General features: G+C 38.5%; 1 protein-coding gene across 1 annotated transcript in view; it reads right to left on the bottom strand.

The window, feature by feature from the left end:
- Positions 1-24,037, bottom strand: part of lrba (LPS-responsive vesicle trafficking, beach and anchor containing) — an 894,965-nt gene that overhangs the window by 677,024 nt on the left and 193,904 nt on the right. Inside the window, exons 26-29 of the mRNA XM_072561970.1 lie at positions 17,297-17,424; positions 13,778-13,885; positions 9,551-9,719; positions 6,469-6,910 (exon numbers count right to left, since the gene is read on the bottom strand). Coding sequence (XP_072418071.1) covers positions 6,469-6,910; positions 9,551-9,719; positions 13,778-13,885; positions 17,297-17,424 — 847 coding nt within the window. The remainder of the gene's footprint in view (positions 1-6,468; positions 6,911-9,550; positions 9,720-13,777; positions 13,886-17,296; positions 17,425-24,037) is intronic.

Genomic DNA, 24,037 nt, shown 5'->3' with positions numbered 1-24,037 from the left:
GTGACCGATTGGTTAAAAGCCACAAGCACTGCAACTCAGGAGGGAAATAAACTGGATTTTTTCAGGCCAGAATATTTTTTTAAACCAGCAGAGAAAGTGCAGCCCCTTCATTTTTTGGAAGTTCAGTTGCTTCTGCTCAAGCATTCACACCAACACACTATTCAGCTACCAGGGAGACAATCACATAGTTACTGGTATACAGAAGGCCTTTGTCATGAACAACTGGTCACCATTCCCCTGATCAATTGGCAGTGTGTTTCTGGCCAAATCTCCAATTGTACACATCTGTCAACTCCAGCTCATCTCTAATGAGATTTTCCCCACTGTTTGAACAAAGACTAGTGTAAAAATCACTACCAATAGTGTCAGGTAACTTTCTTTCCAAAAGATGCAGCAATCCTTCCCACAATCGCTGGTTTCCAAATCTGTCCTTTTCCCATTTCAGTCCACATTCAAAAATGCAGGAAAAATGTTAAGGTCTTTACAATACTACATGGAGAAAAATGTAGTGGATGCTACTGTGTGTCATTTAAACTGGAGATGCATTTTTTAAAAATGTAGTAACTGCATAGCTAAAATGTTCTAGCTATGTGCATATACAATAGAAATGCTGACCTTATCGGTTTGCAAAAGGTGTGTTTTGGTTTTTTTTTCACATACGTTGGATGCAGTTATTTTTAAAAGAACTTTGCTTGTTAATCTGCACCTGCAGTGCCAATTTTAATATTATCATGCCTTGGACAGTAATATCTTCCTTATGAATTATGATGTTAACTGGAGATACCGACAATTCAAATTCCAGAATAAAATTATGGCCTCTCAAGCCAGGTTTGGGACTGCTAAAGTACTTTTAGCAAAGGAATATCAAAGCTTTTTACACAAAAAAAGAGAAAAAAAACTATTTTGCACCAAGTAAAAAGCTATCTTCAAAGGTCTTGTTACAAATATCAGAAATAAAAATTCAGTTTTATCCTCAACAACAATCTTACCTCTCAACCCTAAGAAGGGTCACCCCACTTGCACTTTTGAAGTTCCTTGTTCAGTAGGCACTGCTGTTAGACATGGTTTATTTCCATCAAACTTCTGCATTCACTAAATGCTAGTATAGAACATAAGAACTAAGAGCAGGAGTCGGCAATTCAACCCCTCATGCCCGCTCTTCCATTTAATATGATCCTGGCTTATCTCAGCTCAGCCTCAATTCTTCTTTCATACCCACTCTCCATAACACTTCAACCCTAAAATAACTCCACAGAGCTTCTACAATCACTTCAAACCCATTACTAATTAAAAGTCTGTTTATTCCCTCCTTAAGATTATTTATACTTAATATATTATCTGCAGTGCAGTTTAGCAGTCTCCAAAATAGTCACGGCTGAAGAAAGTAAGCCCTGAGTTGATTAGAAGTTAGTAAGAATAAAAAGTCCAGAAACAGAAGGTTTTCAGGTATCAGAGAAAAAAAACTTACAATACATCTGTTAAATGAAGGAGTTTAAAGAACACATGTTAAGGAGAAAGTGGACTAAGTCAACAATTTGTTGTCAAGGTCTCATGAAGTTTTGGCAATGAAAGAAAATTAATAATTGGCATTAATTACAATTGGAATAGAGTATAAGCATAGGGTAATACTTTGCACTTTGGGGATTGTGAATTCCATCGACTCATGATCCTTTCAGAGAAGCAATTCCTCCCCTTTTCAGTTTTAAACTTGCTATCTCTTATCCTAAAACTATGACCTCTTGCTCGAGATTGCCCCACATGAGAAAACATCCCTTCTACACGTATTTTTGGCAAAACCTTTAGCATCATGTATATTCCAATTTGACCCACTCTCATTCTTCTAAACTCCAGAAAATATGGATCTAAAATGCTCAATCTTTCTTCATAAATCAATCTATGGAGTCAATCTTGTGAACCTCCTCTGAATTTACTCCAAACAACTACATCCCTCCTCAAGTAAAGGACTGCACTTACATTCTATTCCATTAACAATAAATGCCAAATGTTGATTTTCTGTAGCTAATGCATCCTCATGAGACCTGAAACTGCAAATTTAGCCCACTTACTCCTGAACACTTATTTTTAAACCCACGCAGTTAACAGATGTGTTATAAGATGGTTTCTCTGATATGTGAAAACCTTATGCTTCTAAACTTTTTTCCTTACTAACTTCCACTCAATCAGGACTTATTTTCTTCAGCCATGATCACTTGGGAGACTGCTAAACTGCACGACAGATGATATAGAACTTCTCCTCTCTAAGTGATCCGCTTCCCTCTGAAAGAAAACAGCCACTCACTGACCTTCTTGCGAGTTTTGGTTTTATTAAAAGCCTCATTTAACATAAACAACTTGCCAGAAAATGCATCACTATTCTTAGTACTCAAAAATGAAAGTAAACTTCAAATTTTAACATACCCAATATAAAAATACAAATAAAAATTCAAGCTGTACAAAAATAGGAACGGCAGGGGAAAATACTGTGCCCTTGCACACAAGAGCTTTGTCTATTTTGTAAACTCAATTGATCTGTAGTTTATCATTACGTTTCCTTAGCAGGAGTAAAGTTGCTGAGTTTTTTAGCAATGGGCTTTTGGAAAAGTGGCTCATAACAACCAATAAAATGTTTCAAGAGATTTTAGTCAATCAAATTATAAACCGATAATTACTCTGGAATAAGTGATTCATGCAAATAATTATTTGCAAAAAATTAGAAGAAGATATCATCCCTATTAATTAGACAGTGTGAAATCCCAAATGATATTGTGATTATATCTAAGTCTAGAATGTTCTGCAATTACTTTTTTTTCTGCTGAATATTTGAACACTTTACACACAAGGAGACAAGTTTTCATTAAACTTAGGTCTGAGAAACAAAAAAATCTGTACAGACTGGGGCACCATTATTAGACCATCTGGGACACACTTAGTCATGGAGTCATACAGCATGGAAACAGATCCTTCAGTTCAACTCGTCCAAGCTGTGTCAGATATCCCAATCGGATCCAAGTGCATTTGCCAGCATTTGGCCCGTATACCTCGAAACACTTATTATTCATCTGGCTATCCAAATGCCTTTTAAAATGTTGTAATTGTACCTGCCTCCACTTCCTCTGGCAGCTCATTCCAGACATGCAGCACCCTGCACGAAAAAGTTACCCTTTTGGTCCTTTTTAAATCAATCATTCTCCTCTTACCCTCTCACCTTAAACCTATGCCTCTAATTTTGGACTCCTGCACTCTAGGAAAAAGATTATGTACCCTATCTATGTTCCTCATGATTTCTAAATCTCTAGAAGGTCACCCCTCAGCTTCTGATGCCCCAGGGAAAAAAAGACTTCTCTGCATAACTCAAACCCTCGAGTCACAGCAAGATCCTTGTAAATCTCTTCTGCACCTTCTCAAGTTCAACAACTTCCTTCCTATAGGAGGGCGACTAGAACTATATACAACATTCCAAAAGCGGCTTCACCAATGTCCTGAACAGCCACAACCCAATTCCTATACTCCGTGCACTGACCAATGAAAGCAACCATACCAAACACTTTCTTTACAACCCTGTCTACCTTCGACTCCACTCTCAAGGAACTATGTACCTGCATTTATTCAGCAACACTCCCAGGGCCCGACCATTAATTGATAAAGACAGTCCCAGCTCATTCAGCCTCTTCCTCTAGCTCAAACCCTCCAATCCTAGCAACATCTTTATAAATCTTTTCTGAACCCTTTTCAAGTCTCACAACATCCTTCCTATAGGAGGGAGACCAGAATTGCACACAAAAGTGGCCTAACCAATGTTCTGTACATCCACAAAATGACCTCCCAACTCCTATACAAAACAAAAGGAAAGCATAGCAAATGCATTTGTCACTATCCTATCTACCTGTGACTCCACTGTAGACAATGGTGGGAGTCCAGTTGATCCAGAAAAACTCAAATCTCCAAGCCTTAAGTTTTCATTATATCAGTATTTGGAAACGAGGATGGTGGAAGTGGGCGCAGGGGGAGAAAAATGAGACAGAGACAGAGCATATGAAGCAAAGAAGGAAAATATTTAGAGTCATAGAGATGTACACAGCACAGAAACAGACCCTTCAGCCCAACCCATCCATGCTGACCAGATATCCCAACCTAATCTAGTCCCATTTGCCAGCACCCAGCCCATATCCCTCTAAACCCTTCCTATTCATATACCCATCCAGATGCCTTTTAAATGTTGCAATTGTATGAGCCTCCACCACTTCCTCTGGCAGCTCATTCGATACATGCACCACCCTCTTTGTGAAAACGATGCCCCTTAAGTCTCTTTCATATCTTTCCCCTCACACCCTAAACCTTTGCCCTCTCGTTCTGGACTCACCCACCCCAGGGAAAAGACTTTGTCTATTTATCCTATCCATGCCAGTCATGATTTTATACACTTCGATAAAGTCACCTCTCAGCCTCTGATGCTCCACAGAAAACTTCTGACATTTCTTCCTATTTCTCTCTAGAGCATGACCCTATCACTGAACTTAACTGGTAATTTCCTGACTGTTGTGTAGCACCAAGTCTCTCATTTATGTAGTTTCCTTTATAAACCCCTGAAAACCAAAAGGTAATCCTCAAGAAAATCTCAAAAGAAGTTTTAACACTATTATTTTATCATAACTTGTTACTAAAGTAATTCATCATACAAAATTACATTATGATGCAAACTTAAACCCACACTATCATACTTAAGCAACAAATATTTTGTAATAATTATCAGGGTGAGCAACTGCAAAATAACTTCTGCATATTCTACAGCATTCCTATTTTGCAGGAAGAATCAATGAATCCCTGGAATGTGCAAACAGGACATTCAGCCCATTGAGTCCACACCAACCATCCAAAGAGCATCCCACCCCTACATTTCCCATCATTAATCCTCGTAACCTTGGCTAATCCTCCTAGCCTGCACATTTTTGGACCAAAGGAGAAAACCAGAGCACCCAGAGGAAACCCATGCAGACACAGGGAGAATGTGCAAACTCCACACAAACAGTTGCCTAACGGTGGAATTGAACCCGGTTCCCTGGCGCTGTGAGGCAGTGTTAACCACTGAGCCATCGTGCCGCTCAACAAGATATTGGTACAGACATATCAATTCAAATATTGAGTGTCTTAGCTGTTCAGCAGAAGCAATGTATTGCACTCAGGTCAAATGGTGCATGAGCGACTAAAATTCATCTGGAGCATACTACCTACGTAAAGATTGGTGATCTAATTTGGACCTTAATCAATGCATTACAGATCAATTCATCACAGAAACAAATGTTAAAGTAGTAGTAGTCTGTTTGGTCCAGTATGCTTACTGGTTATCCAATTAGTCCCAAACTGACCACTGCCCTGTGACTATTTCTTCAATGATATACCCAATTCATTATTAAATTTAGTACTCAGCGCACTTCCACTACTCTCTCAAGTAATGCACTTTCAAGTAGCACACTGCATAAAAAATAATTCAATTCCCTGCAACATTTTTTGCCAATTATCTAGATTTTCTTTTAAAAATAGAGATTTTTCTTTACTCCACCAAGGCCCTTCATAAATTTAAATACATATATTAATTCTCTGCTTAAAATTCTCTTCTGTAAGGAGGGCATTCACAAATTCTTTTAGTTTCTCCAAAAATCTAGAAGTCCTCCATCGCATTGCGGTTACAAATCTTATTGTTAAACAAAAAATGTACGTATCTTTCAGTTTAGTTATTTGATCAAGGAACTCTGAAAATTGAAGTAAGCCTATCAGTTTTAGCCTTCTGCTGAGATGTATACAACATTTTAAACATTCTGCACCTGTAACAAAGTAGACTGTGGTGCTTAATCACATGTACAGATTTTTGTCCAATGGTATTACTCATAAAAAAAACTAGGAGAGATAACATTTTATTCATTCATCTAATAGATTGAAATTAACTTTTAATTCCTCTCTATTTCTTTTGTAATGTACCTCACTGTGGGCTGCTCCAATCCTATGTTTTCATTATTCCTGTACAAGGCTTTTGGGAGGGTGTTTGGGGGGGGGGGTGCTGTGTGGTAAACAGAGATAACGAATTGCAGCTCAGTTTGAGACAGGAGTAGATGAAAGTACTGGGCACAATGCAAAATAAAGTTGGTGCCAGTCACTTTTGACCCCAAATTTGAATAGGACAATGTGCAGGTGAGCTGAAGTATCCTTGTGCTCTTGTTTCTTCCTTCTTCATTTACAGTGCAGATTGGTCTGGTTGCACTAATCAACCCAGTGTGCACAAAGTGGAAAAACTGGAATACATTAAACCACTATTGAAAGACAATAATCAAATACCACTACATTACAATGACACTGCCAAGATCAGGCTCCTTAAAACTGTTTGCGCATGCACAATAAGCAAAAATGTAGTCAGGAATATAAATTTATCTTCAGTGAAAAATTAAGATATAAGAAGTGGGAAATCTGTATATTTACCTGTCAAAAGAACGAAATTGTACAGATGATTCTCCTGCTGCATCTCCAATAACTCCTAAAAAGGTTGGCCCTATTAACGTCATATCTGCTTCTAGGCTATCTGCAGGTGTGTTCACCAGACTTCGTAGGATTTCCTTCACATTGACATTTTTGCTTTGGGACCCAGATGGTATAGAACATGTAGTCTTGCTTTCAGAATCACTTCCAATTTCATCTTTACTTTCCTGTGACTGTGATTTTTTCACCTCTGAGGAAAGGGTTGACAATAGTTCACTCATTGCATCTGGACCAGTACTGACAATCTCAGACATTGTCTCATTCCCAGCTGCCAACTCAGTGAGTGAACTTAAAGCCTGGTCTTCTCCGATACCAGAGTCTCTTCGAATTGGAGCATGTGGGGCATCATCACTTGCCAGTGGAACAGCTGTGACTGATGAACCTTCTGTATATCAGCAGAGAAACAGATTTTAAAAATCAACTTAAATATGGTTATGATTTGCTACATAACACAAATAATTTACTACATAATATATTATATATGATTTGGAAATTAATGTTTCAACCAATATTTTAATTTAAAGGTTTTTTTTAAAAAACACTACATCAGGTTCTGCCTGATCCAGCATTTTCTTTTTTATTTAAATTCAACATGACTTTGATTTTGACCACTACTCAACCCCAGTCTCCAGCAGACAAGCACTGCAAAATGAGTGGTTAACATCCTGGTGATGACTGTTGATACCAAACTGAGCTTCTGATCTATCATTCATGACATCATTACCACTGCCTATCTCTAACTCTGTAAAATCAGTCAACGTCACCTCAATTCAATTGCTGCTGAAACTCTTATTCATGTTTCCATTACTCTAACTTGACTATTCCATTGTAATCCTGGTTGATCACACTCATTCTACACTCTTTAAAAATTAGATAATACAAACTTCTGCTGCCTGTGTATTATCTTACATGAAGTGATGTTCCTCTATTACCATATGAGTTAGCCTACATGGATTCCATATCAGCTTTCAAACTATCCCTGTTTTTGTATTCAGTCATGGCCTAGCTTGTGTGTCTAAAATTTCCTCCTGCCTCAACTTTCCAAGATCTCTGCACTCATTTAAATTTACCTCTTTAGCACCTTCCCTCCACCCAATTTAATTAACCCAATATTGGCAGTCATATCTTCAGCTGTCTGTCCAGGAGCGTGAAAATTCTATCAGGATACTTCTCTGCTTCATTCTTACAGATGCCTAATATCTATTATTTGCAAAGTCTGTTCATAAACAATTGGGTGATTTTGAGTGTCACTGAATGTTTTAATTTTACTGTGTTGCAAATCCATGATTAGGGAGGCTAATTTGGTTTGAACAGCTGTCTGTGTGTCATAACAACAGGTAACGCTTATTTAATGTAGACCTGTTAATAGTATTTCAGTTGGACTTTTTTTATTGGGGCGTGGGGGGGGGGGAGAAACTGAGAGGCGGTAAGGGGAGAGAGCCTATTTCTTTGATTTAAACTTTTGTTTTACACAGTGTGTCGTCATTTTACCCATGTAAGTCTTGACATCAGATGATTCTGACAGCAACTCCTGATCTTAATTTACTCATCATTAGATACACACATGCAGGTTAATATCAAAGACCCAGGCTGAATTCTGGTTTTAATATTATTCCTGTTGGTTTTGGGCAGAAACAGTACATATAAACTCAATTTAGACCAAGGAATTAAAATTGCTCAGGGCTCCTTCAGAAGGATCAATGAAGATATCCCACGTGGGATCAAAAAGTCAGTTTTTTTAGTACATTGTCAACTAAGTATTTCTACAGCAGAATGGGAACCCCAGTAATTATAATGCACATGATTGTATAAATAATGCTACACATGTTGATATTAATTTGCATTAGTGAATCACTGAATACCGTTGGTTCAGGGCTGCAACTTCAGTAACAAATTGAGTAATGCTGTGTTCTTAATCCTGGGTTAAATTTTTCAACTGGACATAAATTTATCTAACAGTCAGTGATTTATTTTATATTGTAATTCATTTCAGCTAGGAAGGCACAGTGCTACCTACAGTCTATTCTGATATAATGCGATAGTTCCATTCCTGTGCAATCCCATGCTAAGAAAATCACACAATAGCAGCACCATTTAAACTAATAGGACCAGAATCACATTATACCCAACATAGGTAATGAAAGTTCACATTTACAAATAATGGTCTAAATTCTTCAATTGCATTATAGCCAATTCGCATTGAAGAAATGCACATTGTAGCAGAACCAACTGTACATTTGGTATATTAGTGTAACATGTATGTTAGTGCTTTTGGGCCAGAAGAGCTCTAAAGGAATGTCATAGAGTCGTACAGCATGAAAACAGATCCATCGGTCCAAAGTAGTTACCTAAACTGAACTAGTCTCATTTGCCTGTGCTTGGCACATATCCCTCTAAACTTTTCTGATCCATACACCTGTCCAAATGCCTTTTAAATGCTGCAATTGCACTCACCTCAACCACTTCCTCTAGCAGCTCATTCCATATACACACTACCCTGTGTGTGAAAGTTTAACTCTGGCTATAGCATCAAACCCTATGGGAATCCATAATTCACTGTAATTTCCCTGAAAGTAGCATTTAGAGTCACAGAGTCAGAGAGATGTACAGCACAGAAACAGACCCTTTATTCAACCCATCCATGCTGACCAGATATCCCAACCCAATCTAGTCCCACCTGCCAGGACCCGGCCCATATCCTTCCAAACCCTTCATATTCATATACCCATCCAGATGCCTTTTACATGTTGCAATTATACTAGCCTCTACCACTTCCTCTGGCATTCCACACATGCACTACCCTCTGCATGAAAAGGTTGCCCCTTAGGTCTCTTTTATATCTTTCTCCTCCCACCCTAAACCTATGCTCTCTAGGTCTGGACTCCCCCCACCCCAGGGAAAAGACCCTGTCTGTTTACCCTATCCATGCCCCTCATGATTACATAAGGAACAGAAACAATGGTAAACAAGGACACACATTTTAACAATATAAAAGTATACAACAAGATGTATTAATAAATCCAACCTGTGGTTGATGTAGCCCCATCTGTATTCTCAGTGCTTCTGACAGACTGACTACGAGACAGTTTTCTGTCCTTCTGAGGTTCTAGAATTTCCCTATATTTTGACACCATCAATACAGAAATGAAATACACCACAGCCAAGGCTAGAAACTGGGCCTGTTTGCTGTCCTCCTGTAGAATTAAAATAATTTAAATATAGTGCTGTTGTTCATGGATCACTTTAAGTACACAAAAGTTTAAGAAAAATTATTGTCATAAATTTCACACACAAGTCACCTGAAATTAAAACAAATATTTGGATCACAAAGTGCTTGATTCTAATACTGTAATTTCAAGAGTTTAGTATGTCTGGTATTTCTTAAATACCAGACATACTAAACCCTCAAGTTCTGCATTCAAAGTTGTCAAAAGCTAAATGTTATACAATAATTGCATTATGTAATTTCAGTTCTTAAGGTAACTGATTTCCTTCTAACCAACTAGAAGAACAATCTGCAGTGAATCTTTTCAACAGATTTTAGTAGTAACATGAAGTACAACATAAACAATACTTTTGCATGACTTTGAAAAATAATCAAATCCAATTCTTTACTGATGTTATTCACACAATTACATTTATGTAATTATTCATGTTCCTTTCTGTCATAGCCACCATTTTATACACAGGGGGACTGAGTTTCCTTTAGATACTATTGGACCATTTACTCTATAGGCAACATAGTAGTGGTAGCAGCAGCCCAATACTGCCAGTGCCTCTTATCCCATCAGAATTTCTGGGATCAGTCCATTTTCATAAATGTATCAGGAGCCTTTGTTACTAACAGTGTCATTAAAAGAATAAAACTGTTGATTCAGAAAACAAAATAAAAAAAATGCTAGAAATAGTCAGCAATTCTGACAGCAGCCATAAAATGCAAAACAGAGTTTTAAGTGGAGTTAAATTGTTCTCCAGTACAATTGTGTGGCTGGACCCGGAGAAGTTGTCCAAATAAATGTTGTCCCCAATACATTTCTTTTCGTAAACAGCTGGTTTCCTCATTGCAGTCAATTACTACCCAAATGCCTACACTGGAAAAATTCTGACATCGTTAACTGGATATCAGCAATACAGATACATTGTTTATGCTCATCATTGCTAAAGATACAAACAAGGAACTTAAATGTGGCTTGAATTCCTGCATTTTCACACATCCATCAATTTGAAGATGAGCAGACCCCGTCACATGCTTAATATATTTCCATGACAAGCATGGGGAGCTTTCTTAAATCTAGCCCAATTTCTTACCCTCACCTGCTCCAACTGTAATACTCAAACGCCAGAAAGGCTACAGAAATTCAGATATCTAATGCTTTGCTGTTCAGACGTTTTTAAACATGCTGACAAAATAGTTCTCCCCAACTACAAATTCCCTCCTATCCCTAATTTCTTCAGACAATAGGTGCAAGAGTAGGCCATTCTGCCCTTTGAGCCAGCACCACCATTCAATATGATCATGGCTGATCATCCTTAATCAGTATCCTGTTCCTGCCTTATCTCAATAACTCTTGATTCCACTATCCTTGAGGGCTCTATCCAACTCTGTCTTAAATGAATCCAGAGACTGGGCCTCCACTGCCCTCTGGGGCAGAGCATTCCACACTGCCACTACTCTCTGGGTGAAGAAGTTTCTCCTCATCTCTGTCCTAAATGGTCTACCCCATATTTTTAAGCTGTGTCCTCTGATTCGGCACTCACCCATCAGCAGAAATATGTTTCCTGCCTCCAGAGTGTCCAATCCTTTAATAATCTTATATGTCTCAATCAGATCCACTCTCAGTCTTCTAAACTCAAGGGTATACAAGCCCAGTCGCTCCAGTCTTTCAGTGTAAGGTAATCCCGCCATTCCAGGAATTGACCTCGTGAACCTACTCTGCACTTCCTCAATAGCCAGAATGTCTTTCCTCAAATTTGGAGACCAGAACTGCACACACTACTCCAGTTGTGGTCTCACCAGGGCCCTGTACAGCTGCAGAAGCACCTCTTTGCTTCTATACTCAATCCCTCTTGTTATGAAGGCCAGCATGGTATTAGCCTTCTTCACTACCTGCTGTACCTGCATGCTTATCTTCATTGACTGTTGTACAAGAACACCCAGATCTCTCTGTACTGCCCCTTTACCTAAATTGATTTCATTTAGGTAGTAATCTGCCTTCCTGTTCTTGCCACCAAAGTGGATAACCATACATTTATCCACATTAAGCTGCATCTGCCATGCATCTGACCACTCACCTAACCTGCCCAGGTCACCCTGTAATCTCCTAACATCCTTATCACATTTCACCCTGCCACCCAGCTTAGTATCATCAGCAAATTCGTTAATGTTATTGCTAATACCATCTTCTATATCATTAACATATATTGTAAAAAGCTGCAGTCCCAGCACTGATTCCTGTGGTACCCCACTGGTCACTACCTGCCATTCCAAAACGGAGCCATTTATCACTACTCTCTGTTTCCTATCAGCCAACCAACTTTCAATCCAAGTCAGTACTTTGCCTCCAATACCATGTGCCCTAACTTTGCTCACTCACCTCCTATGTGGGACTTTATCAAAAGCTTTCTGAAAGTCCAGGTACACTACATCTACTGGATCTCCCTCATCCATCTTAAGTTACATCCTCAAAAAATTCCAGAAGATTAGTCAAGCATGGTTTCCCCTTCATAAATCCATGCTGACTCTGACCTATCCTGTTACTACTATCCAGATGTGTCGTAATTTCATCCTTTATAACAGACTCCAGCATCTTTCCCACCACGGAGGTCAGACAATCTGGTCTATAATTTCCTGCTTTTTCCCTCCCACCTTTCTTAAAAAGTGGTACAACATTAGCCACCCTCCAATCCACAGGAACTGATCCCAAATCTATTGAACTGTGGAAAATAATCACCAACGCATTCATGATTTCTCGAGCCACCTCCTTCAGTACCCTGGGATGTAGACCTTCAGGCCCCAGGGACTTATCAACCTTCAGACCTAACAGTCTCTCCAACACCAATTCCTGGCAAATATAAATTCCCTTCAGTTCAGGTCCATCAGCCACTGTTACCTCAGTGGGAGATTGCTTGTGTCTTCCCCAGTGAACACAGATCTGAAGTACCAATTCAATTCTTCTGCCATTTCTTTGTTCCCCGTAATATATTCCCCTGTTTCTGTCTTCAAGGGCCCAATTTTAGTCTTAACCATTTTTTTGCCTTTCACATACCTAAAAAAACTTTTACTATGCTCCTTTATTACTATTGGCCAGTTTACCTTCGTACCTCATTTTTCTCTGCATATTTCCTCTGTTGCTCTTTAAAAGCTTCCCAGTCCTCAGTTTTCCCACTTATCTTTGCTATGTTATACTTTTTCTCTTTTAACTTTATATGTTTCTTAACTTCCCTCGTCAGCCACGGCCACCCATGCCTCCTCCTGGGATCTTTCTTCCTTTTTGGAATGAACTGATCCTGCAACTTCTGCATTATACACAGAAATATCTGCCATTGTTCCTCCACTGTCATCCCTGCTAAAGTATTGCACCATTGAACTTTGGCCAGCTCCTCCCTCATAGCTCCATAGTTCCCTTTATTCAACTGAAAAATTGTCACTTCCGATTGTACCCTCTCCCTCTCAAATTGCAGATTGAAGCTTATTGTATTATTCAGCTAACCTAAAATTTGGTAAATTGAAGGGGAAAGTTCATAACAAAGTTAATGAGTGCAAAATATATTGATTTAGTAGTAGCAGCATGAAAACTATAGAGTTCAAGTTCTGTAAAATTCCCTCTTTCTCACCTCCATTTGTCACCTTCCCAAACATATAAAACACCAAATACATTAATTTGCTACAAAACTGAATTAACTTACCATCGGTGATATAAGCATAATCTGAAGAAACCGTGCTACTGTACAATGGTTTCCAATCAATAGTTATAAAACATTTTCTGACACAGAAAATGTCATATTTGTTACATTTTCCTTGGCACCCTGAAGCCGCATCAGTGCCTTAAAAGTCAATCATTTATTGTGGAAATGAAGGCACGTATAGATGTAACCAGGTAGGGATGTCAGGCTCTCTTCCTCAAAAGACATTAGAAAATTGGTTGGGGCTTTAATAAAATCTTTTAAAACTTTTAGTGTTCAACTGTGATTACTCATGAAAATTACTAAAAATCAAAAAACTAAAAAACCAACCACAAACTGTGAAACTTACAACATCTCTGAACACAACTGCTCGAAGTCGATTGATGTCCATATCTTGTAGCAATCGGTCAAGATCTCTTACTGGCGAAATACCACCTGTTGCAACATCAGTAGAACTCTAAAAGGAACAAACAGAAATATGTCACTAACCATGCTCTGAAAGCAAAATCCCAATGTTAATCAAAACGATTTTTCAAAGTTATTAATGTGCTGTAATTAATCTCCAATTTTTTTTTTCTCTGTACTTGTTTTTATATATTCCCCTTTAATCAAATTTATCCCCCTGTGAAGTCATAGAGTCATACAGTCATAGAGATATACAGCATGGAAACAGACCCTTCGGTCCAACCCGTCCATGCCAAACAGATATCCCAACCCAATCTAGTCCCATCTGCTAGCACCCAGCCCATATCCCTCCAAACCCTTCCTTTTCATATTCCCATCCAAATGCCTTTTAAATGTTGCAATTGTACTAGCCTCCACCACTTCCTCTGGCAGTGCATTCCATACAGATACTACCCTCTGTGTGAAAAAGTTGCCCCTTAGGTCTCTTTTATACCTTTCCCCTCTCACCCTAATCCGATGCCCTCTTGTTCTGGACTCGCCCACTCCAGGGAAAAGACTTTGTCGATTTATTATATCCATGCCCCTCATAATTTTGTAAACCTCTATAAAGGTCACCCCTCAGCCTCCAACACTCCAGGGAAAAAAACTCCAACCTGTTCAGCCTCTGCTTATAGCTCAAATTCACCAACCCTGGCAACATCCTTGAAATTCTTTTCTGAACGCTTTCAAGTTTCACAACATCTTTCCAATAGGAAGGAGACCGGAAATGCATGCAATATTCCAACAGTGGCCTAATCAATGTCCTGTATAGCGCAACATGACCTCCCAACTCCTGTACTCAATACTCTAATAAAGGAAAGCATACCAAACACCTTCTTCACTATCCTATCTACCTGTGACTCCACTTTCAAGGAGCTATGAACCTGCACTCCAAGGTCTCTTTGTTCAGCAACACTCCCTAGGACCTCATCATTAAATGTGTAAGTCTTGCTAAGATTTGCTTTCCCAAAATGCAGCATCTCACATTTATTTAATTAAACTCCATCTGCCACTTCTCAGCCCATTGGCCCATCTGGTCAAGATCCTGTTGTAATCTGAGGTAACCCTCTTCGCTGTCCACTACACCTCCAATTTTGGTGTCATTTGCAAACTTACTAACTGTACCTCTTATGCTCGCATCCAAATCATTTATGTAAATAACAAAAAATAGAGAACCCAGCACCGATCCTTGTGGCACTCCACTGGTCACAGGCTTCCAATCTGAAAAACAACCCTCCACCACCACCTCTGTCTTCTATCTTTGAGCCAGTTCTGTATCCAAATGGACAGTTCTCCCTGCATTCCGTGAGATCTAACCTTGCTAATCAGTCTCCCATGGGGAACCTTGTCAAACGCCTTACTGAAGTCCATATAGATCACATTTACCACTCTGCCCTCGTCAATCCTCTTTGTTATTTCTTCAAAAAACTCAATCAAGTTTGAGACATGATTTCCCATGCATAAAGCCATGTTGACTATCCCTAATCAGTTCTTGCCTTTCCAAATACATGTACATCCTGTCCCTCAGGATTCCCTCCAACAACTTGCCCACCACTGAGGTCAGGCTCACTGGTCTATAGTTCCCTGGCTTGTCCTTACCGCCCTTCTTAAACAGTGACACCATGTTAGCCAACCTCCAGTCTTCCGGCACCTCACCTGAGACTGTTGATGACATTAATATCTCAGCAAGAGGCCCAGCAATCACTTCTCTAGCTTCCCACAGAGTTCTCGGGTATATCTGATCAGGTCCTGGGGATTTATGCACCTTTATGCATTTCAAGACTTCCAGCACTTCCTCCTCTGTAATATGGACATTTTGCAGGGTGTCACCATCTATTTCCCTATATTCTATATCTTCCATATCCTTTTCTACAGTAAGGACTGATGCAAAATACTTGTTTCGTGTCTTCCACATTTTCTGTGGTTCCACACAAAGGCAGCCTTGTTGATCTGTGAGGGGTCCTATTCTCTCCCTAGTTACCCTTTTGTCCTTAATATATTTGTAAAAACCCTTTGGATTCTCCGTAATTCTATTTGCCAAAGATATCTCATATCCCCTTTTTGCCCTCCTGATATCCCTCTTCAGTATACCCCTACTGCCTTTGTACATTTCTAAGGATTCACTCGATCTATCCTGTCTATACCTTACATATGCTTCCTTCTTTTTCTTAACCAAACCCTCAATTTCTTTAGTCATCCAGCATTCCCTATACCTACCAGGCTTACCTTTCACCCTAACAGGAATACACTTTCTCTGGATTCTCATTATCTCATTTCTGAAGGCTTCCCATTTTCCAGCCATCCCTTTACCTGCGAACATCTGCCCCCAATCCGCTTTTGAAAGTTCTTGCCTAATACTGCCAAAATTGGCCAAAAAGTTACAAACCAATTTTGTAGGAACATTGTCTTTTCACCAAAAACATGAGTTGAATCCAAACAAATGGGTAACACAGGGTGGTAAAAAGAGAAAATGTTTAGCTTTATTTCAATTCGCATAAATCAATAGAAGTAAACATTTTGATGACACTGACCTCAGTCATTAAAACATACTAGTGTGACTAGTACTTTCCTATGATTCACCAGAACTTCTACTCCTTACCATCCTGCACCCAAAACATGAATTCTCAGGAGTATGAATAGGTTACAGTTTGATACGGACAGAATCTGGCTGCCACTGTGTATGAAACACAAAGGTTGAGTATGCATGTACAGAAAGTAATTAGGAAAGCTGACAAAATATTATGCTTAATAGAATGGGAGCCATGGAAATACTCAATTGTAAAAATACTAGATTGATGAAAGGGAAAGAGTACAATCGAGCTGACGAGGTATTGTTTTGAGAGCTTAACCAGTAAATTAGATGAGGGAGAACTGGGGATGTGGCATTTTTGGATTTTAAGAAACTCTTTAATAAAGTCCTGCATGACAGGTAAATGGAAGTTTGAGGTTACAATCGTATGAGCTTTGATCTTGTTAAATGGCAGAGCAGGCTCGAGGGGCTCAATAGCCTAATCCTGCTCCCTTCTCGTAACATTTCTTTCCATGTATTTCTCAAATAACTAGATCCTGTTCTTAGCCAGACAAGTCATAAAACAGCAAACTCTCAAACTAAGTCCTTGAACATCTCCTAGAGTGTGGCACTGGATGAAAACCAATAATCTTCAATGGACCTGGAAATGATGTTGCTCATATCATACATCCAATGCACTTTTATTGTTCATTGTTTTTTCAACCATTTCAGAAATCTATGCAATTAAATTATGTCTACTGTCAGTACCCACAATGCCATGCCATCACATTTTGAAATGTACTGCTGTGAAATTAATTTGTGAAAAAAAATCAACCACAACAGTTATCTAGAAATCAGGTCTATTAGAATTCCACCTTCCTGGGTCAGTGTTCTGCATACAAATCATACACTTGCCTTGGCTGTTAACTTTCCACTTCCAAGGAGGCTCTGCACTGCTTTTTGAGTTTTCGCATTATCAGCACCAGATTTTGTTCGACTTACTTGCTGACATTCCAAACAGCTTCTGACTGCAACAGCACATACTGCCGTTGGAGAAAAGGAAAAATTAAAAAGAAGTCAGGTTCTGGATAACTGAACAGGATGATGTTGTTCTTTCGGTATACCACTCAAATATACATAGAGGAAATGTTTTTTACATGAAAGAAAACTGGTGGAAACTGTAGTACTCTAATAGCATATTATAACCATCATTCAAGTTGAATGGTAATCCCAGTAAAGTGACAGGTAATTCATGATTGGTCTTCCTTTCACTTGCATGGTGTTCTTTTTAGAATTCACAGAAGTTCTCATTCTCACTGTCGTCAGTTGTGACAGCCATTTAATCAAGTCTCTTTATCATATAACTCTTAAATATTGCCAAACCATTGCCAGCTTCAAGCATTCCGATCAAATATTCCAGCAAGAACGTATTCCCTTTTTTTTGGCTCATTCATGGGATGTGGGTGTCGCTGGCAGGCAGGCATTTATTGCCTCACTTTAATTGCCCAGAAGACAGTTAAGAGTCAACCACATTGCTGTGGGTCTGGAATCACATAGGCCAGACCAGGTAAGGATGGCAGTTTCCGTCCCTAAAGGACATTAGTGAACCAGATAGGTTTTTCTGACAATCGACAGTGGTTTCATTGTCATTAGATTCTTAATTCCAGATGTTTATTGAATTCAAACTCCACCATCTGCCATGATGGGATTCAAACTTTCTACACACTGGGAAACAATTTAATGCCCACAGAAATCTCTACATTATAATCATATCTTTAATATGGAGAAAACAGATAGAGCTGGGAGCATGAGAAGCATGAAGTGCTTAGGTAGCAATCTGGAAATTACAAGGGAGCTGAATTATTCTGCTGTAAGAGAAGTATGATGAAACTGAAGCAATGGAGGAATGTCATTATTCTTCCCAGAGATTAAATTTCAGAGGCTAAGTCATGTATATTTGGTCATCCTGAACATCTATATGATACTTCCTGAAACAGGAGGCAAATGCGTATTTTTCAAAAGACAGGTTTTATCTCCATAGTGGCAGATAACTTAAAAAATCTTGAACTTCCAGTTAGTTGCTATAAGGCAGCTGAAAGGATGGAATGTCAAGAATTAATATTTCAAAGCATTTCTTGTAACAAATGATTGAATAATATCAAACCAAACCTATTAAGGAACAATGTCATGTGTAACCATAAATGGGTAATGGCTCCACCCAGAACCACGCTAAAGCTACATTCACATTTTGCATGGCTTGTTTCCTTTTTACTTTGCCAGCTATGTAACTTCTAATCCTGAACTGCCATGCACTGGGAGAATTGCACACTAGATCCCTTCTTCTAGCTTTAATTTAGGCAAACTTGCCACCCTTCTTTATATTTTCCACAGACAAAGTCTTCAATCTGAGCTCAAGCATTTTGTGTGTGAATGGTGAAGTCAGCATTTCCTCCACTAGAAACATTTCTTCCTGCAATTTATCAGATTCTCTCAACTTCGCAGGTGGCTGCAAATCACACAAGACAAGCTGAAAAATGTTATTTGCGATACTTCTGGATTCATAAGTATGCGCATCTCAAGAACAGTTGGCCCTACCCTCTTCCCTAACAATGAAAAGTACATTAGTTCCATACCTAAGTACAAATGCCAATTAGTTATCTTTGATCGGACTCCTCTTCCTCTTAGAAGTGAAGTAAGGCCACCATAGTCCCAGAGATCACAGGTGTGCTCTCTCATTAGAGGAAGACAACTGGTGGTTGATTTAACCTAAGGATTACCATGCCTCAGATGAAAGGCAAGATTGAGACAGCAGGACCTTCAATGATAACCTTAGTCAGTGTGGTAACAGAACCTGTGCTATTGATGTTACTCCGCATTGCAAACCAACCAGCCAGCTGACTGAACTAACTGAAATAAATAGGTTACAGCACCACTGTTTACAACTCGAGAACTATAACACCTGTCAGGAACTTTGGGACTATTCAAAGACTGTGGTCATTGACTGCTAGAATAAATAACTTGTACCTTCCCACCAGTTAAAAAAAGTTGCCTTTTGATCTCGAGCTATCAAATCATTCAATCTTACTGTCATGTAGATGCCAAGAGATATCACATGAAGAAGTTAATTGATCCCAAAATCAAAGACACAATCACAATTATAAATCTCAGTTGTAACAACAGAAAGAGCTATCAAAGATTCAACTCTTTTGTGCATTCATTTTGGGTTGAGTTATGCCAGTTAATCCCATAAGTAATATGTGCAGTGTCATTTTATGAAAATTGCCTTACATTGACTCAATCTCAAACGGATGCAAAAACAGCATCTTTTTTAACATTGCTTTCTTTCACATATTTAGATTAGATTACTTACAGTGTGGAAACAGGCCCTTCGGCCCAACAAGTCCACACCACCCCGCCGAAGCGCAACCCACCCATACCCCCACATCCACCCCTTACCTAACACTACGGGCAATTTAGCATGGCCAATTCACCTGACCTGCACATCTTTGGAATGTGGGAGGAAACCGGAGCACCCGGAGGAAACCCACGCAGACACGGGGAGAATGTGCAAACTCCACACAGAGAGTCGCCTGAGGCAGGAATTGAACCCGGGTCTCTGGCGCTGTGAGGCAGCAGTGCTCATGTATAATGTGACTCTCTCCAAAAGAAAGGTGAACTAACACAAAGTACAAATTCAAATCTTTATTCCAAAGGGGACAGCAGCAGAGACCAGTAAGTATGACAACAGTAATTTAGCTCAAAAAATTATACAAAAATTACATTTTGTAGAATGGAAAATATTGAAAAGAAGTCTATTCATACAGCAGATTATTATAACTGTAGAAAGATATAAAAGAGACCTCAGGGGCAACTTTTTCACGCAGAGGGTGGTACGTGTATGGAATGAGCTGCCAGAGGAAGTGGTGGAGGCTAGTACAATTGCAATATTTAAGAGGCATTTGGATGGGTATGATTAGGAAGGGTTTGGAGGGATATGGGCCAGGTGGTGGCAGGTAAGACTAGATTGGGTTGGGGTATCTGGTTGGCATGGACAGGTTGGACCAAAGGGTCTGTTTCCGTGCTGTACATCTCTATGACTGTAATAGGATTCAAGTTCCTGTCCAAGGTTCTGTTGGAGAGGTTGAGATTTTATTGGACTATAAGCTGGAGGAATGGGGAACTTGAAGGACAAATTTCCATTTCTGGGACAATGGCATTGATGCTAGGGGTGTAACAAGTATATTGAAATACATTTAAGGCTAACTGCTGATTTACTGATTTAAATAAAGCATTTGGATTGTGACTAAGAAAATAGCACATACTTGCAACTTTCCATTCAAAAACTATCACTCCAAGGAAGGCATTGAGCTTTACCATTTGTGCTGATATCTATACTACAGTTCACCTGAATATTAATTCAAAATTGATGGGTGAGGATCATTATCCTAGACTACTTTTAGTTTCCAATTATTCTTTGAAGCAACTGTCACAGACTTGAATATGATCCAAAAAATTGTAATAAATAAAATGGTAGAATTACAAAGCATGTACATTCCAACACTACACACTCAAAACTCCTACAAAATGCTTATAGAGCCATACAGATCTCTAGCACAGAAAAAGGGCCTTTGACCTATTGAGTCTGCAGTGGTTAAAAGCAACCACTTAACTATTCTCATGCCATTTTCTAGCACATGACCCAGACCCTTGTATGTTCTGGCATCGCAAGTATAAGAATCTAAATACTTCTTAAATGTTATGAGGGTTTCTGCCTCTACCACCCTTACAGGCAGTGAGGTTCCAGATCCTCACCACCCTCAAGGTAAAAACACTTTTCCTTACATCCTCTCCAAACATTCTGCCCCTTAACTTGAACCTATACCCCCTCTCATTGATCACACCAGCAAGGGGAAGACTGTCTTCCATCTCTGCCTCTCATACTCCAAATTATGTGTCTGTATTTTTCCTGAAAGTGTCTAGTGTGTGCATAATTGCCTTATATGTCGGAAGGAAATAAAGTGCTTGAAGTTTTAGTGATAATTAACAGAACGCACTTTTTAATGTGTGCAATACAAACAAATAATGGATTAACAGATCTTTTTAGCACTGGAATTATATACTGCTCGTGGCAGATTTAAAACTACCAATTATTTAGAATACATGAATTCAAAATTCAACAGCTAATATGTAAATTTAAAAATATCCTACAATATAACAGGAAAAACTTCAATGGTTTTATACATTACATACATAATGTATGTCAACTGTAAAGGATTCAGACTAATTAATACAACTTGAGTCAGTCTAGAACAGTATTTCTATTACAGCATTCATATAGCTATTCAAACTTAAACCTATTTTAAGCCATTATCTAAAGTGCTGACAAATACGATTCCTTGCAAGCCCTGTGGAAAATTATTTCTAAATTTTTAATGGTATTAAATAACCTCAAGCACTGAAGACCATAGCAAAATCTTTTCCTATCTTTTTAATGGATCAAAAGTAAAATGAAGATTCTTATCATAATTTGCAACTCAGAAAATGAACAACAACATTTCAATGTTTTTCTTTTAAATTCACTTCATATGGATAGCGATAAACGAAAAGGAATTAAAATGATAATTATCTTCCGACATCCCAAAAATGATTTGTACATGACATTTACACAATTTATACAATTTCTTATATATGACCTAATAAACAAACTGCTGTACAATATTTTCAGAATTTAGAGGAAGTATATCAATAAGAATGGTTCACAGAAAAAGTGCCCAGAAATGCACAAAGTACAAGCTCACATTAATTGTAGCTCAAAGCAAGCTGATCTGAAAATCAGACAGTGAAATTAACAGTCTAAATTCCATCATCACAGTCTAAAATGTCACGAACAGAAATGCATGCACTTTTATATATCTGGTCAAATCAGAGCTTAAAACAAGATCAGCTTTTGTACTCAATACCTTTCTTTGTAAAGCCTATATACTTTGCTAGCTAATTTGTTCATACGTCCTCTATCTTCAAAGGTTCAATGCATATTAACACTCAGATTTTGCCATCAATGCACTCACTTCATGTGCTTTTTGCTCTGGGGCAGCTTTACCAGCTGTGTCACTTGCTCCTCCCAGCAAAACATTAACTCTCTTCCCTGATCCAAAGACACTGTCAGACCTGCCAAATTCTTCCAGCACTTGGCTTTTAATTTTACAACTTGCTGCTTCTGTCTTTAAGCAAACCATTTTTTTTCAAATCTTAGATGACACAGACTGTTTTATATCACTAATCTCAATTTTATTAACCAGTTCTTCATGAGGTACTTTGTCAAATGCTTTCTTAAACACCATATGAACAACATCTATTGCATTACCTTCACCAACTTTCAAACACCAAACTTTGTTTTAACCAGCACTCTCTAAAAGTTATAGATCTCAAATACCGGAAACTTACTGTTTTATCGCGATAGCCAAGTAATCAGTTGATGGTGCAAATGAGAAGACTCGCTGCTGTTATGTTTTACTTAAATCATTAAATAATAATGCAACTTTGCCTTATGCTGTAAATAAAGTATAACAGTGATGTGTACACTCCCTATGTTACATTTCTATTACTTAGTGTGCGTTTTTACATTGATCATGTGGACCTCTTAATCAACCACAATATCTGATCAACCAGCGCACTCCTGGTCCCTTAGGTGCTGATTAATAAAAAGATTGCCAAACTTCATTAAAATACTTCAATGATCAGTCAAACACGATCAGTCTTTTATAGCTCTGCATCAGCTCTCTTTATCAACACAAACTTAGCATATAAAACACACAAGCCTATACTCCACAAAAAAGTCAAACGTGTGCAAATGGTGTCTAAGATCCACACACATATACAGTCTTTTTACAGCTCATTTCAGGGTACTCCCCTCAACTCAAGACCTAGGCAACACAACAGATGGGACATGCTAACAAAGGGAATTGTCGCATTATTTGCCACTTTGAATAGCAAACCTTACACACATTTTTTTTGCTGGTCTTTCAACAACACAAAATACTGCAGGCGCTGGAAGACTGAACTAAAGGCAGTAACTATTGGAAAAACTCAGCAAGTCTAGCAGTATCTATTTAGAGAGAAACAGTGTTAACCTTTCATGTTGTTTTCTTTATGTAAACGCTTCCATTTGTCTCTGGTCTCCACATGCTCTGACTTAATTCATTATTCTAGTACCAAGCAGCTTATCCAAGATATAGTGAGGAAATCTAACAAAATACATTGTTTTTTTGTTTTTCTTAATCACATCAAAACATTCAGTGTTGTTGTTCAAGCAGATCTTTCCCTTCATTACAATGTTTTCTATGAGCCTATTCTCTGGAACTGCCACATTTTTCAAATCTTATTATCAAATAATAGCAACAGTGCCTCCACTGTTCTGTCTAAAATATGCAGATTCACTCCACTCCGATTTAAGGGTTTCAGAGAGAGTTAGATTTTTTGATATTACCTCACTTTTCATTTTAACTACAATGATATAATTTATAATCCTATCCTCTGATGAAACAACCAGCTGATACGTCAACCTTGAAAAATGTGAAACAAAGTAATAATTTGTTATTTTTGCATTTCACTCTTCTAATCATAAAGAATCACAGAGATGGACAGCATGGAAATAGA

The sequence above is a fragment of the Chiloscyllium punctatum genome, chromosome 1, assembly GCF_047496795.1.
Source record: "Chiloscyllium punctatum isolate Juve2018m chromosome 1, sChiPun1.3, whole genome shotgun sequence".
Lineage (NCBI taxonomy): Eukaryota > Metazoa > Chordata > Chondrichthyes > Orectolobiformes > Hemiscylliidae > Chiloscyllium > Chiloscyllium punctatum.
Note: the sequence above shows the minus strand (reverse complement) of the source record. Positions and strands in the feature narration are given on the sequence as shown.